Here is a 15,849-nt window from a genome sequence, read left to right as displayed (position 1 = left end):
CATATGTCATGGTGTTGTACGGCCTCCATATTAATAAATTATTGGGACAGTTTGTTTTCTCTAAATGTAGAATTCTCCAAAACACCCTTTGGCTGTGTAACAGGCTTGCACTTACCCAATCACAGAGGTGATGTTATCCCCCTCTAAATTAGACAAAAGAGTAGACACTGTAAACGCTAGACAAGGTTTTTGACTTAGTCAAAGGGCTATCTGGTCCCAGATAGTGTGAGTTTTAATTGCAAATATACAAGGTTTCAATCCAGCTATATGCTATTTTCTTTGGGGTTTGTGCAACAAGTCTTACCACCCCAATGATCACAAGCAATGTGGTATTATGGAGATCTGATAAATATGAAGAAAGACTGTCAACATACCGTTGTACCAATAAATTGATAAAAGCTTGAAAAAATGCTGGTTATTTGAAACAATTAATCTTAATGTTTGTACAAGACGTTCCATTTCTTTATGAACATATAAACATTATGGTTAGCCTGCATTTGCTGAAATCATTTAAGATTTAAAGTAATCAAAGAATGTCTCTTTCCCAGACATTTAAAACATCCAAGATTGTATAATTTTCCAGAATTTTATCATTGACTTTTTCTCTTGTAGATTTTAATAACATTTGTGATGAATGGTTAAAACATACCACAGAAGTAATCCTGTGATTATTGTTTTATATTTTTGTTTTATGTTTGTATAACAGTCTTATTGTAGTGCAAACTTTGTTGATTTCCAGAAGTTTGCACCTTGACTAGATCTGACAAGGTGAGTAGGGGAGGCTGTACTAGTGTGCAAACTGTCTAGGAATACGTAGGACACTTGGTTGACCATAAAGCTATAAAGTAATGGTCCCCAAGCCTAGTCCTAGAGGACTCCTATGTCTTCTTGTTCTCACTGTAGCTGAGTTCTTAAACACAGGCAAACTGATTCCAGTTTTCACAATTTTACATTTGCATACAGTCCTGAATAAGATGAAAGGGATTTGTTGTTGGTATCGACCATGTACTAATTTCTCATTTTATGGACTGCACAATTCAAGTGTCATAATTAATATAATTAATCACCTACTAAGAGCTGCTTAGTCAGAAATGAGCAATTTGAGGAGAGTCTGCTTAAAGTTCTGTAAGCTAAAAATGCTGGAAACAATACCCCTGAAACAAGATCATTTTGAAAAAGTGCAGAAACAAACAAAGTCTAAACAAGCAAGCAGATCAATTAATGGATTTGCACTGGAAATTAAAAGCTCAACTGAAAAGAAAACTGGCAGACAAAGTGGTCCTGAGGACCACTAAATAAAGAATAATGCTCTTATTTCCAATGTAAGGAATCAAAGCAAGCTTTTATGCATTTTATTTGGTGTATTTACAAAGAGTATCCTGTCACCCCAATGTCTTTATAACTTATAAAACATATATTTTAAAGAAGACCTTTACAAAATAGTGCAATAAAATGAGGTGGAATTTCACCACCTCCTATGTATAATTATGTTACACCATACACATAATCAACATCTGCTTCATTGTGTCCATGTACACGACAGCACTGAATTTACCTTGTTTTTGTTTATTGTACAAAAATTAAAACAGGCCAGCAAATAGAAGAAAAACTAACATCTACATTAGAAGCATTCAAAAAGGGATAGAATTGTTTTGTTCTTCTCTTTCTCCTTCTTTAGATGGAGACTGATTAGGGAGACAAATGCAGGCGTAAACAAAGGACAAAAGAGGTGAGAATAGGCACACAGCAGGGTGAGAAAGATTGTCCAAGTGAGGGAGAGGTGTGAAAAGCAGCAATCTGTACATGAATGGAGAGATTGTAAACAGAAATTAGTCAGTAGAAGAGGGAAGGTAAAATCCACATTTAAAGATAATCTTGGCTTTTAATGTCTTTCTGAAGTGGAGTCCTGCAATCCTTGTAAAAGAATGCAGACAAAAAGGTCTGTGAAATCATGACTGGGAGAGACAAAATGGAGACCTACTGGCTAAGAGAAATCTTTGATCCTCACTACTCTGAGACATTTCTTGAAATGGTCAGAGTGTCTCCTTCCTATTTCAGTGATGTAAATGCAACAGCATTTTCTGTGAAGAGATGTAATAAACAAGTTTACCAGATACACATGTGTTTGATTCTGAAATGGCCTGATGGGTCACATACTGTACATATGTGACACTGGATATGTATTAGCTGGTGATGCAATGACTTCTGACAGGAAGAGGTGCCTGGTGTGACTGGTCACTGTGGGTGCTTAAGAGAACTGGAGACAAGAACGTTACATGGATAAGGTGGTTGGTAGTATGAAATGATACACATACTAGATGTGATTATTTTTTATTTTTGTTTTTTACAACAGTAAAACATTTTTAAATACATTCAAATTGCAGTCCCCACAATAGTTGTGAGTTTCAGAGGGTATGTAGAAGCAGAAGTTGTAAAACCTTCTGATGAAAAAAACAAGATTCCCCAGGCAGATTACATTTAGAGAACTACACACATAAAGGAGGAAATGTCTCAAGAGTACACTCCCTCTTATTATGAAGATAAGCATGCAATGATACACTTCAATAACCCAAACTATTTTAATGCAAAAAAATTCTTGATACTATTTGAAAAAAAAAATGGGAGACATTAAAAACTACAAAAGGTATTCTTAAAATGTCATTCTGATGGGTTTTAAATTGAAGGGCTAATTTCATATGAAAGCAAGAAGAAAGAAAACACTGTACAATCCACACTTTTAAATACTATATATAAAGTGCAGCTGAGATTTTTTATTAATGATATGTTTTAGTGGTCCAAAAAGTCTTCTACTCAACTACACACAGGTTTAGGAATCCACAAACATTTAAAACCTCAATCACCCAGATAATAATAATACAGTACATTTTAAGGAAAGAAAATATTTGATTTTTTTTTCCCCACAGAAAACGCTGAAAGACAGACAAATACTTTTCTGGTAAGAAGCTGATTTAAAACAAAAATGTTATTAGACATGTAAAGCATTAATCTTAGTATGGAATGAGTAATGGAATGTTATGGAAATACTGTGCTACAGTATTTAATATCACGAAACTAAAATTTCATCCAGGAGAGTGCTTAGCCATTTTAACTTCAAATATGAGAAAGCAAATTATTAGTGGTTTAATCAAATTCACCAGAGCAAAACCATGCACAGTGGCAGGAATTCACAAACCCTTTAGCTGCAGAGGGCTCCTTGGTAAATGAGCAGTGGTTGAGAAAATGATAATGATGGTAGGAAAGTGGGCAGGAAAGAGTGCATGCCTAAGCCTCAAATAAACAAATAGCATGGTTAACGTTTAGGTTATGGAAAAGTCCTGTTGCTCCCTGACAAGATTTCTCCCTTTATCACATTTGACAAAGATGAGCTCTTCCAGTAACACATAAACCATTTCCAGACAGCAAGGAGGAGTACTGTATGCTTACATTCTTTGGAGAAATTCCAGGCCTCAATTTCAGCCCAATCAGCCTTCTGAGGACCATACATGAGGCTCTTCAAGACATAATCACAAAAAACAAAATACTCCATTTTGGAAATGAGAAAGTTGTTTTCAAAACAGTTTACTGTTAAACCTCGTTTTATCAAACCATCTCATGGTTTTACATTTTTCTTGCACATTCTATTGTTAGGGTGCCTGTGGACTTTGCAGGTTGTGTTCCAGGGGGCATCAGTGTGCACTTCCAATCTCTTCAGATTGCTTACAGCTATTATTTTCACTTCACTGAGATTTGATTCAGTGTATCTTGAGTATAGTCCCCCTTTCATAATTTCACAGGTAGCCAATACAATTTACATAAGACTGGAGTTCTGTGTCGATGCAGATGACAATTCTTAGTACATGCTATATAGTACCTTAGAAGACAACCTAATCCGTAAGGCATTACTAAAAGAAATACCTACCAATATTTATGTCAGATAGGCAGAACAATGCCAATGGCCCTCTCCATTGCTTCTGGTGACATTCGAGGCATTATGGAATGCACAGAAAAGTGTGGCCTTTTTCTTACAGTGACCTAAGCTTTGAATTAAGGCCTTTTTAAAGGTGACTTGATCAGGTATTGTTCCACCTGGACCTCATTGGGTAAAAGGGCACCTAATGAGCTTTTGTGTGATTGGCTAGTAGCAATACCTCACTGCACAAGCTGTATTGCTAGTCAGAGGGCTTAAAACAAACTGACAACTTTTTGTGAAAGTTCGTAAACTATAACTATAGGATTCTCAATCCAGAAAATATTTTCTTTTTTCTATCAGTATACTTTTAAATGTTGGCAAGTAAGGTGTATATGATACGAGATTAAAAAATAAAATTTAGATATAATTACCAGATAAGTATACTTTATGGTGAAACTAAATATATAATTGTTTAAACATTTCATATAAATATTGAGATAATCCTGATGACAGTGACTGTGTTATGTGAGCTGCATATCTGTCACTTAAATTGTAAAAAGTTGTGGTAATGCTAAATCTTAATAAGTAACGGGAAGACGATACAGAGATACAACGTCGCATCTAAAAATGGAGACGAAAGCCTTCTATGACGATCTGAAGAGGGTGCACCTTAATGTGACGTTTGTCAAACAAATGAGAATTACTTAACTGGCTTCTGGTTTCCTGAAATGAGATTCTGAACCAAGACAAAAAATAACGATTCCTTTGATATAACGACTACAAAAATGCAACGTGTAGTTGGGAAAGTATATATTCCCGTGTTGATTCGGAAAGTGAAGTGAGCTGTCGAATAGTCTTAACATTTGGGGGACTTTTATTTGCCTCAAACCACAAGTCAAAAACCAAAAATACACAACCTCAAATTTAACAACCTTAAGCGAATACAAACTGTCATCGGTAGTGACTTAACGACTCTTTGTAGGGTATCTTAAGACGCCATAAAACCAAACGTACCTTATACTTCCCAAAAGTTACAAAGCAGCACCGCGTCACATAACTGAGAGGGACAGGGTGGAACCTGGTGGTATCAAAACGGTACCTCCAGCTGGTTGCATGAAACTCAAAATGCAACAACAAAGGAAACGCTCAGACACTACGCGCTTCCTTGACTTATTGTAATACCAAATGAAGCATAACATTCACCGAGGGCAGAGGAGCTAAAACATTACGCCGCTGAGACACGGCAGATGCGGCGCAAGAACCCGACCGAGGGGCTCCCTGAAATGGGCGCGTGCCTGCCTGCTAAGACGCGTGCGCGAGCCCCAGTGTTTGAACAGGAAGCAGCAGCAGGAGTCGGTCAATCGAGTGACTGAGGAGGCAGTCGGCGCTGGCTTACGGTCCGGGGCTGTATTCTCCACCCTCAAGAGGGGAAAATACACTGATACGAGTTCAGTTAGATTAACGACGGGGAGTTGTAGATCACGTCTACTTTTTTGTTTTGTGAAAGTCGCTCGATTATTCGTGTCGAGTGAACCGTTTTTTTTTGGTTGCCTGGAGTAGGGCGTGTTTGTGTTTTTTGTTTCCCGTGGACCACCCCCTCTTCTCTCTTTTTTTCCCGATTCTTGCATGTTTGTGCTGGACAGATTTAATTTTCCAACTTTCGTACTGCTGCGAGACGTTTCGGTCTGAGGATGGGGTGCACCTTAAGCACTGAGGACAAGGCGGCGGCGGAGCGCAGTAAAATGATAGACCGGAATCTGCGAGATGACGGAGAGAAAGCGGCCAGGGAGGTCAAACTGCTCCTTCTCGGTAAGGAAAGGAGGGTGGCAAACTTTTCGAGCTAATCGTGTACAGTTTGCTTGTGTTGCTAAGCCAGTCCCGAGTTTCAGCTCACGGATCAACGTAGCTGAATGAGAAATTTTAATGAATGTGTAGATATATGAATGAATACTTTGTTTTATGTCTGGAATCTCATATCTTTTTTTAATGAAATAGCCCTTTTCCCCCCCACTAAGATGACTACATAAGCAATGTAGGAGCAACATGTATAATTATCCTGGGAAGGGTCATTTAACATGCAACATCTATCGGTTTTGATGGTTGTTTTCCAAATTGGCGAAACGACTTTTTTTTTGTTCCTCCGTGCGGTAGTGGGGTTAGCTACTCGTGAGGCGTTGAGAAGAAACTCTGTGAATGCGACAAAAATGGCCACAAGAGGCTAATTCTTGCATTGATTTCTTTTGTGCTTCGGCCGTGCGGTTACCATTTTTGGGGAGGTCCAGGCGCCTTGTAGGAAGCTTGCGAGAGTGAAGGCAGGCCGAACTGTTTCAGAGGCCCACAAGCGCCTCTTGGCTTTATTTTTGCGAGAAAAGAGCTTTCTAAATCCACCTACCACCATTTCCTAGTGATGGGGCTTTGGTTGCGTATGAAATTGCTTTCAGTTAGATAGAAACCTGTTGATTTGTGATATTGTTGCCCAGCTGATTCAAAATGGCACAAGTGAAACAGTTTAATTACCATTTAAATGGGGGAGATGTTTGATTTTTTTTGTTTTACAGTAGTTTCCTGTCAGACGTCAGCTAAGCTTCCGTTATAGGCTCGGCGTTTGTATCTGTTCAGCTTTAAAATGTCTTTTGCAGTTGCGTCACACTGTTCTCTTAAAACTTTTTGGGTGGATGTGCGTATGCAGCACTTGATGTTGATTTTCACAGTCGCTGGCGAGGCACGAATTCAACAGTTATTATATGGCTTAGAACAATCGTTGCCCACAAAATACATGTATTGTTTCCTCTCACACGTCGTTTAATGGACTTGAATAGTATGTTTATTGGTAAATTACTTGCATAGCCATTGTGTGCACACAGTACTGCGTGCATGCATCGATCTAGCCTATAGGCGATACCTACACGGCAGTTTCAAAGATGCTAGCTTGGAGATAAAATGAGTTCTTTGAAATGTGGCAGTGGAAGAAGTCAGTGTATTTGTAACAGGCTCTCTTAAGTGGTATCTTTCGGATTTATATAGATAGCGCGTTTGACTGTACATTTTCTTCACAGCCCAAGTAGAAACAAAGGAACTGTACTTGTGCTTCTTATTCTAGTTAACAGTAGACCTCTCTTTCCTGGCCTCTTGTCTGTTAAAATACAACTTTAGTTTGGGCAAATGAGTACGAATAAAAAAAAAGTGTCCATTGCAGTTGTCACTCGGAGCAAACTACATAACATTAATAGACGCGTTGTATTGAGTATAAAATATATCAGAAAGATAATTTGTTCAACTGCGCATCTATAATGTGAAGCAACAATTTGAAGCAAATCTAATACTCTTCACTTGCTTGTTTTTCTTTTAATATTCATTAATTGTTTTTGGTAAGAATGCAACAGGTGATTTGCTGGATTTTAGATTTTTTTCTTTCAGTATAATTCAGCAAAAGAGCTTGTTTTGAATGAGAATTCTTCTAGATGATTGCTAACAAATTAACTATTGATGTAGCCCTTTTCCTAAAGATCTTCTATATGTGATACAGGTATAGACCATTTTGAGCTTTTTTTGTAATTTTAAGAACACGTATCTTGGTTATGTGCCAGTCTTTAGTAGATTTTTGAGGAAAACATTATTAGACTACAAGAAAGTTGTGCAGAGAGATGGGCATCTCTTTTGGCTCAATGCTGAAGGCTTATTATTTTAATGAAAACTGACATCTATTTTTAATTTGCAGTCACGCGTTGAATATTCTTAACCACCTGTTGGTAAAGACGTAAAATTCATAGTTTCCTTTCTCCTGTCACTTGATCTATTGTAGAAATCTGTTTGTGTCCTCTAGCCTTCTGGAAAGAGCCATATGTTAGAGCTCAGTGTAATGTTGCATGAGCTATTCACCTTGAAAGTCAGAAGGTGTGTGCCGTTGCTGCTCTGATGCATTTGCGTTTCCAGGTAACATAGATAGCTAGTTCAAATTACAGGCAACATTGGTAAAGACTCAGCTGCACTAAGCGAATGAAACAAAAGTAGACTGAGATCAGTCATTTGCATTAAAAATTAAGTGGGTGCTTTGCTGCTCTTAGCCAATCAGCATGTTGAAAATTATGAAGTCTGTGGTTAACTAGAATGAACAGGATTTAGAGATGCACTGTATCCTGACCTCATAAGTATCAGGGGATTTCTGTTTTTGTGCTTGAGGCATTGTCACAAATGCTACAGAAGATGTACCTTATTATGGTACTGTATTATTAATGTAGAGAGATGGATATTTGAACCTGTTTACGTAAAATGTAAAATCTTCATAGGGGTTCAGTTCTCTCACTTAGTATTCGGTATCGTGAGCCCACTATTAACACTTACACAATGTAGCAGTATGGCTTTCTGTGATGACATGTTGACAATTAGACTTTCCTGCACTGTCCAAGTGTCTGTAGGCCTTTCAGGATTAGGTGTCATGTAATTGGTTTGGACTCACTCTGTACAGCATTTGTTCAAATTATACAGCTTTGTTGTGAAGCTGTTATTTGTAGTTGATGTTGGTTTTAAGGACTGCAGTATTTTAGATTTCAGTGTTTTGAATTGGAGACATTGGACCACACTTGCAGCACCAGAAAAAATAATCGGTAAAAGAATTTTAGCTTGATACATCTCATGTTTAATATAAATTAATAGTTCCAAAAATTCTTAATGCGTATCCCTAATTACCAAGTGTTTATGTTCTGTACATCCTTAGGTAAGGTTGGATTTATGTAAATTGGGAAACACTTATAGCATACGTGTGCACTTATAACTGTTATTACAGCACTGTGATATAATGTTACAGCTTTACCGAATATTGCAATATTATGATATGCCATACAATACATTAATAATAAACTTAATTCAAGTAAAAGGCATTGCAAAAATATTTATCTTAAATCCTAGTGTTGGCTTGCTTTTCACGTTACTAGAATGCTTTTTATTTGTGACTGAAAGGGTTACACTGGAAAAGCAGTGGAAATTATTCCAGACTATGTACACATGAGAGAAGATATGCACACAAGGTAATGTGGGACAAGACCATAAACAACTTTTTATGAAAAATCTAGGAGTACCTATGTTAAGATGTGGATGATTTGCTATTTCAATTTTGAAGGAGGGGTGATTTTTCACCTGGAAATCACAGAATGCATATGTAAAGCCCACATGGATTTAATTTATATTCTTAGCGCTTACGTCTTAATCCTTGTATGTATTGTCTCTTCGAAGCTGGATGTAAAAAAATCACTTGGTGTTATACTTGTGCATTTTGGGGTTATGCCTCTTACTATTTCATAACGCAAGATTTAAGTATTACATGTAATTTAACCCTCCAATGCACCGGTTTCTTTATTTCAATATTGCGGTAGGTTTCTTTTTTATTATTCCTATTATTTTATTTATGTATTTAAAATTTTCATTTCTTCGTTTTTAAGTTATCTGACTATATCTTATGGTTTTATGTTATGTTGTGCCTGATGTCTCTGTTACTGTTTTTATTGTTTTATTGTTTAACTGTCATGCACACACGGGAAGCAAATTCTTAACTAAGTTGGTATGGCAATAAATATTGAATCTTAAAAAGAAATTCCCCTTTCTTGCTACAGATAAAACCTACTTGCACCATGCCTCAGCACTGTAAATGTAAGTCAAAGTGAAACCCTTGGACATCTAACATGGAATATTGAGTGTTCCTTTTTTATTATGCAAAATTGGTGTTTTTTTTTTACTTGAAGCTATTTGCACAATGTAAATTCATACTATGCATCATCCTAGAATCTGTACCACATTACACTTCAGAAGCTTTCAAGGTTTTGTATTTTTTGTACATAATTAAAGTAATTGTGCTGTTTCTGCTGCACATTTGTTTTTATTTCTTCTTTGTGCTGTGTAATATCAGCTGCAGTGAGTTATCATCTTGTTGCCAATTCTTAACCCTACTGTTTTCTTAATTCTTATTAAACCAGTCTAGGCTTTCTTTAGTCATTCTTTTCATGAAAGTTACTTTGTGTCTTCACATAGTGCTGTTTTGTAAGACCAGTAACTTCCTGACCAATGTGCTGACACTGATGTTTTAGTATGTAGGCTTATTTGTCAATTGCAGTTTATATTTTTGCTTCTATTCTGCTTGAAATTGTGACGTAATGTGGTTTATTTTTCAAACATGTTCTTGTAGAACATAATTAACTTAATATTAGGTAATTGGTATTTCTCATAACACTGTTGCGATGGTTTTCAAATTATTTTTCCAGAGTGAGGTTCACCAATCAAATTTTCTATCGGAAAATAACATTGATCTAATTTTACTACATAAAAGTGGGGGAAAAAACCTTTAAAATTGTACTGTCCACAAATATACGAGACACTTCTTGCATAACTCATTATAGACAAAATAAGAATTACGTCGTTAAATGAACTCTTTGGCAAAATAATTTTTTATTCACCAGATCTTTAGATATTCTAGAAAACTAGATATTAGATTATCATACTAGATTCTAGATAATCTTGTATTCTATAATGCTAAGAACTTAACATATTATACAGTAAACAGTACAAGCTCTTGTTCTTCATTAGCAGTAATACAAAACTTGAAATACAGCTGAAATATTTCACCACCATATGAACTGTGAATACAAGAGAATGGTTTTACTGTACTAGTGGAAGGTATACTCATTCAGTGTAACTGTATTGTTTTTTAGTGTAGCAATTGAGTCTAAAACTCTGTTCACAACTATCTTTTTGTTTTCACTGGATTTTTTTGTGGGTGGATAGAGTGTGTGGCAAAAATATTCAGAGATTTTATCGCTGTTCCAATACTGCAATGTCCTAACTGGCTTTCCCTAGTGTTCAGTATTGACTAGACCCTTGCTTAGCTTCTGTAACAGCTGTCATGTAAGCAAAATTACTTGATTTTGTCTCCTGTAGTTTTGATAAAAAGATCCAGAAATATGATGTATGTAGAAATTGTGCTTGCATTGTAAAAAAAATGATTCTATTGTAAATCTTCTGGGCTATCTTAAAAGTACTTTTTCATTCAGAACTCTAAAGAAAAAGTGTTTAATTGTGTATTAAAATTTAAAAGAGCTTAATATTTACAAAGGGGAAGGAATGCAGAATATTTATGCTATGTGGCATTATTTAGCAAACATTGGCTGATGTAGTTTATATATTGAGAAGGCATCTGGTTTATATTGATGCAGTCACTCATAATTTTCACAGTATTTGTGAGTCTTTTTTGTCTATTATGGACTTTTGTAATTTGTGAAATATGAGTCTTGCTAAGTTTCATTTAAAATATCCCCTCATTTTCCCCTTTGCAATTCCTGTTTATGACTTTATAATCTTTAATTTTAGGCAAATTGGTTTTTCTCAAGATTGATTATAGGGTCTTTTTTGTAATTGTCATTGGTTCATTTATCTCATAGTGCAGGGTCAAAATTATTGTTGTGCACATGAGTCTGATTTTCATGTATGTTTTATTTTTAATTGTTGTGAACTGATAAGAGGCTGCATAACCAAGTTCTAATTTAGGATTATATGCCCTTATCCACGGCATTATTACTGTAGCTAAATTGTTAGATCCCAATTCCTTTTATCCCAAAATGGGTAAATGTTGCTTCAGTTTGTGCCATAAAAGAAACGCCTGCGTTATTATCTGCAAGTGCAGGATGGTCGTGACATTTCTGCTCATTTTCATATTTTTCCTGCTAATTCCCTGTAAATTAGTTTTGGGCAACTATGAAGTGTGATTTTTCCCAAGATCTGTACCCTTTCATTCAAAAGACATTTTGTTTTCTGATTCTATGTTCCCTGAAGTCCAAAAATATTACTGTGAACTTGGATCTGAACATTAAAGCACAAAAACATGGTTATTGCTATACGCTTATCAGTGCCTAAAGTTGCATGTATTAGTAGTGGGGAAACTAGCCCATAAGCAGCAAATTGCTATCAAATGACAAGTCCTCAGTTCAGGGTGGAGGAATGAGAAACAAAAATGAGGTGATGAGGTTGAGATGAAGTCTTTTTGCAAAGTAAAAAAAAAAAATCTTAAGGGTGATCATATTTTCACAAAGACTAAGGCTAATAGTCAGTGATGCTAAGATTACCACGGTATATAGACTTTTATTATATTATGTATAATGTGCTCATTACTTATGAGTTTTTCTGACTTCATAAGATTACAATGCAGTAACATCTACTTAACATACAACGGGTCTCAATAATAGAGCTATAGAAATGTGCTTATAAGTTTATTAAAGTAGTATTAGTTCAGAATTATTTAAAAATGGAATTAACTGGGGTAGGTTAGGGTTGGAACTGAAAATGGCAAACCCTTAGAGAAAAACCGTGTGCAGTTGTGAGATGCCTGACAGTGCAGAATTTTGATTAATCTCTTGAAATTAAATCACCTTTTGGTGCACAGCAGCTGGTTACGGAACACCCTTAATGACCTAGGTGATCAGATGCACAGGTTCAGATATACCTAAAGAAAAACAAACCATGCTTTGAGAATTAGGTTCAAGATGTTCAGTGAAGCTTATTAATATATCCTTCTTGCCAGCATTTGTGACTGCAGTTTGTATTGCCCCAGAGAGCAATTTAACAACATTTGCTTGCAGTCTCTGGGCTAAAGTTTGACAGAATGTTTGTCTTCAGGGAGTCCCAAATCACAGTGGTAATGTGGCTAATTAAAATTATGGTGTACACTAGTGACATCTATTCCATTACTAGTGTTTACTGCTGATACAGGATATTCGGTGTCTGATTGTAAAACTGTGAAAAAGTACAGGAGGGCTATGCTGTGATGGTGCAGTAGTATAACTGGGCAAACACATGTTTTAATGTAGATATGATATTGCATTCAGGTAGTGAAAACATAAATTATAAATAGTTGTGAATGCTGAGCTATAAGATGCTGCTTCTGAACCTTTTATATCAAAGGTAATGTGGGAAGCAATTAAGAAAGCAAAACAAGTTTGGTCACCACTCTTTTGAATTAACCAAAACTCCTAAAACTTGATTTGAGAAACTAATAAAAAGTTGCAGTAAAATCCAAGCTAAGGTTGTTGAGCCAGCAGTTACTGAATGTAAGGGTTCATAGACTGTTTCATATTTACAGACCGATCATTTTGTTAAATCTGGTTATGTTTATTTTAGTAAGATTTGTGAAAAACTAATGAACAATTTAAGATTTAAGATTAATATACTCATGTATATGGACCAATGTAGAGGATTCACAAATTGCTTTCTCTGCAATATCACGTTTATTCAGTGTGCCAAGTTCATATCTGGTGTATGCTCCTTGTTTAATATTTTTGTAAGCAGGTGTTTTGACTAGCTTGTTGAAATGAACTTTAGTCTTACATGTGAACACTTAATTTGAAAGGAGATAAACATTTCAGGAAGGAATCAATGTCTTTATTGCTACAGTTTTTGTTTGCAGAAGGTTCGCACATATGATAGCAATCCAGGGTTTCACCAGAAATAAAAATAAACATCAAACCTGTAATGCTAGATAAGACTCTACAGGTGCCCATAGGTACTTTAATATAACATGTGTGATTAGTGGAAATGAAATAATTTGATATTTTTTAAATGTGTACAATATGTTTTATATGAATATTGCATTTGTTTTCATCAATCAAATGCTACATAACTAGATCTCTGACCTTTTTGTCTGGTCTCTGTTGCTGCATACTGCTATATTCACTACTCTACATATTCATTTGACAATTGTATTAATTGTTATGTAATTGTTCTCCAATCGCTGTCATTTTAAAGCATTTGGGTAAAAGTCAGCTCTGCGTGTTGTACTCTTCCAGTTTCCTCAGAAGGTATATACTTAAATAACCTGTTTAGAGAAATGAGACTTCACAAAATTTGGAAAATATTTTACATACTGCATGCTTAGTCTGAAATTATATGTTGGTGTTTTTCTTCTGTTAACTATGAGGTGCTTAGCAGGAAAAAGAACAAACATCTTATTTATATGTCAAAATGAAATGTTTGACAATTACGTAACCAGGGGCACAATTAAAAATTAAAGATGTTTTTTTTTTTTCAAATCAACTCACCGCCTGTTCTCAACAATACGGAAACAGTAGTACAGTCTGTACTGAGTGAATCTTCATTCAGTTATTGTTCTTAGAAATGTTTACATTTTATGCTTTTTATCTTGTCACTTATTCTCGAACACAACTCGGAGTGCAATCCTATATCCCGATTTAGAATTTTCAAATGTACATCTACCGAGTCCTTTTAACATCTCCTCAGTGATGTAGTCTAAATATCACCAAATATGTATCGAAAGAAACTTCCTCTTAAGTTGGAGATGATGCAATCTTTCCTAGTTGAGACATTCAGAAGCTCCCTAGTAGTGTTCTGTATCTTAAGCAACTTAAACAGTTGTCATTTCTACAAATTTTTCTGAAAGCGCTTGCCTTTATAAATTAAAGTCTTTTTTTTATTCTGTGCTATTTTTTCTGCTGGACCAGTTTGGGTGCAGTATTTGTTGTCATGCCTAACGAAAAGGAAATTTTGGAAGACGGAAATTAGGTACTGTGTACCTGTATACACAGATGTCTCTGAAGCTCCCTAGTGAAAATGCTAAATTATATTTCTCCATCCTGTTTACTAATATAGCAAGTATGAGTTCTAATAGAAAATTTATGCTAGTCCTTAAGAAAGTAAAGAAAACAAGAAATGAAATTAGTAGGAAAAGGAAGGCGACACTGACCGAAACTTTGGCAAAGAATGGCATTACTTCTGCTCGGTGGTATAAACAATACAGAACCTGAAAGAGGGAAGAACAGCATCTTGCAACATGTTCTTAGCTAATGCTTTTTATCTTAATGCAGAGGTTTTTTGGCAAGACTTCCAGCACGATTGCTTTTTTTGTTCAACTATACATAGTGGCACTGTAGCCTACATATCGAGCTGTGTTTTTTTAAGGCAAGTATATTTGCAGTGCTGTCAAATATCTGGACGTTTTCTGGTGATGGTATTTTTGTGACTCAAGACTTTCCATATGCTTTGAGCACCTGGAGGAGTGGCATTTGAAGTACTCAAATTGCCAGAAACAACGGGCCATAGCAGAGCTGCATAATGTGTGGGCCTACTAATCTACTTACTCAACTGCAGTAGTTGGGTGGAACTGGCACTTTATTAATCCTATAGGATTTGGGAAGGAAACTGGCAGAACAGCCCAGCTGTGGGGTTCCAAAGGCTCTTTGTAAGCACAGCAAATTTACTTTTCAAGAAAGATTTGTTTACAAGCAACTTTTTGCATGACAGTGTCATTTGCTCCCCTGCTTTACAAAAGTCTCAATTTAGTGTTGGGTATTTACTACTTCAATACAATATATATTCAAATACCTTTGTTCTTAAAAAGTTATCATTGTAAAAGAGTTTTAAAATATTGTTTATAACTAAGTGCATTGCTTCATGTACCTAAAATGCTTGAACAAATGAGGGTTTTGAGTATCTGCTTTAATTGGAAGATGGCTGTTTCAAAATGGGAAATAATTAGTACTATACATTGGTGCAAAAGACTTAATTTAAAATGCAGCTTAAATTTAAAAATGTTCTATGGGTTTTAATATATTTTTGTCTCTGAAAGAGAACATTATATGGATCAGAATCTGTAAATGTAAAGTGACACATGCAGTGTCAGTATCACATGACCTGCATCCCTATTAAGATCTAGATTGTACCATGCATCAGTGTGCACATTTTTCATTTGCCATTTAATTATTACTTAGGTAACGATTGTTACTTTTCAACAAAAGTTTTGAAACTAATAGCAAGTTAATAAATTAATAAAAACAAAATGCAGTTTGTGTTGTCCGAGTACATTTTCCTTAGTTTCAATGTGATATAGTTCTTTTCAGGTTATTTAGTATTGAAAGACGCAATGAGTTGTCTTGCAAGCAATATAGATG

At 35.6% G+C, this 15,849-nt stretch overlaps 1 protein-coding gene across 1 annotated transcript in view; it reads left to right on the top strand.

The window, feature by feature from the left end:
• Positions 1 to 5,066: 5,066 nt before the first annotated feature.
• gnai1 (guanine nucleotide binding protein (G protein), alpha inhibiting activity polypeptide 1) overlaps positions 5,067 to 15,849 on the top strand; it is a 36,835-nt gene continuing 26,052 nt past the window's right edge. Inside the window, exon 1 of the mRNA XM_088645006.1 lies at positions 5,067 to 5,719. Coding sequence (XP_088501132.1) covers positions 5,602 to 5,719 — 118 coding nt within the window. The 5' untranslated portion in view covers positions 5,067 to 5,601. The remainder of the gene's footprint in view (positions 5,720 to 15,849) is intronic.

Source organism: Lepisosteus platostomus, chromosome 9, assembly GCF_059453375.1.
Source record: "Lepisosteus platostomus isolate fLepPlt1 chromosome 9, fLepPlt1.hap1, whole genome shotgun sequence".
In the NCBI taxonomy this organism is placed as follows: Eukaryota; Metazoa; Chordata; class Actinopteri; order Semionotiformes; family Lepisosteidae; genus Lepisosteus; species Lepisosteus platostomus.
This window is presented reverse-complemented; position numbering and strand designations above follow the sequence as displayed.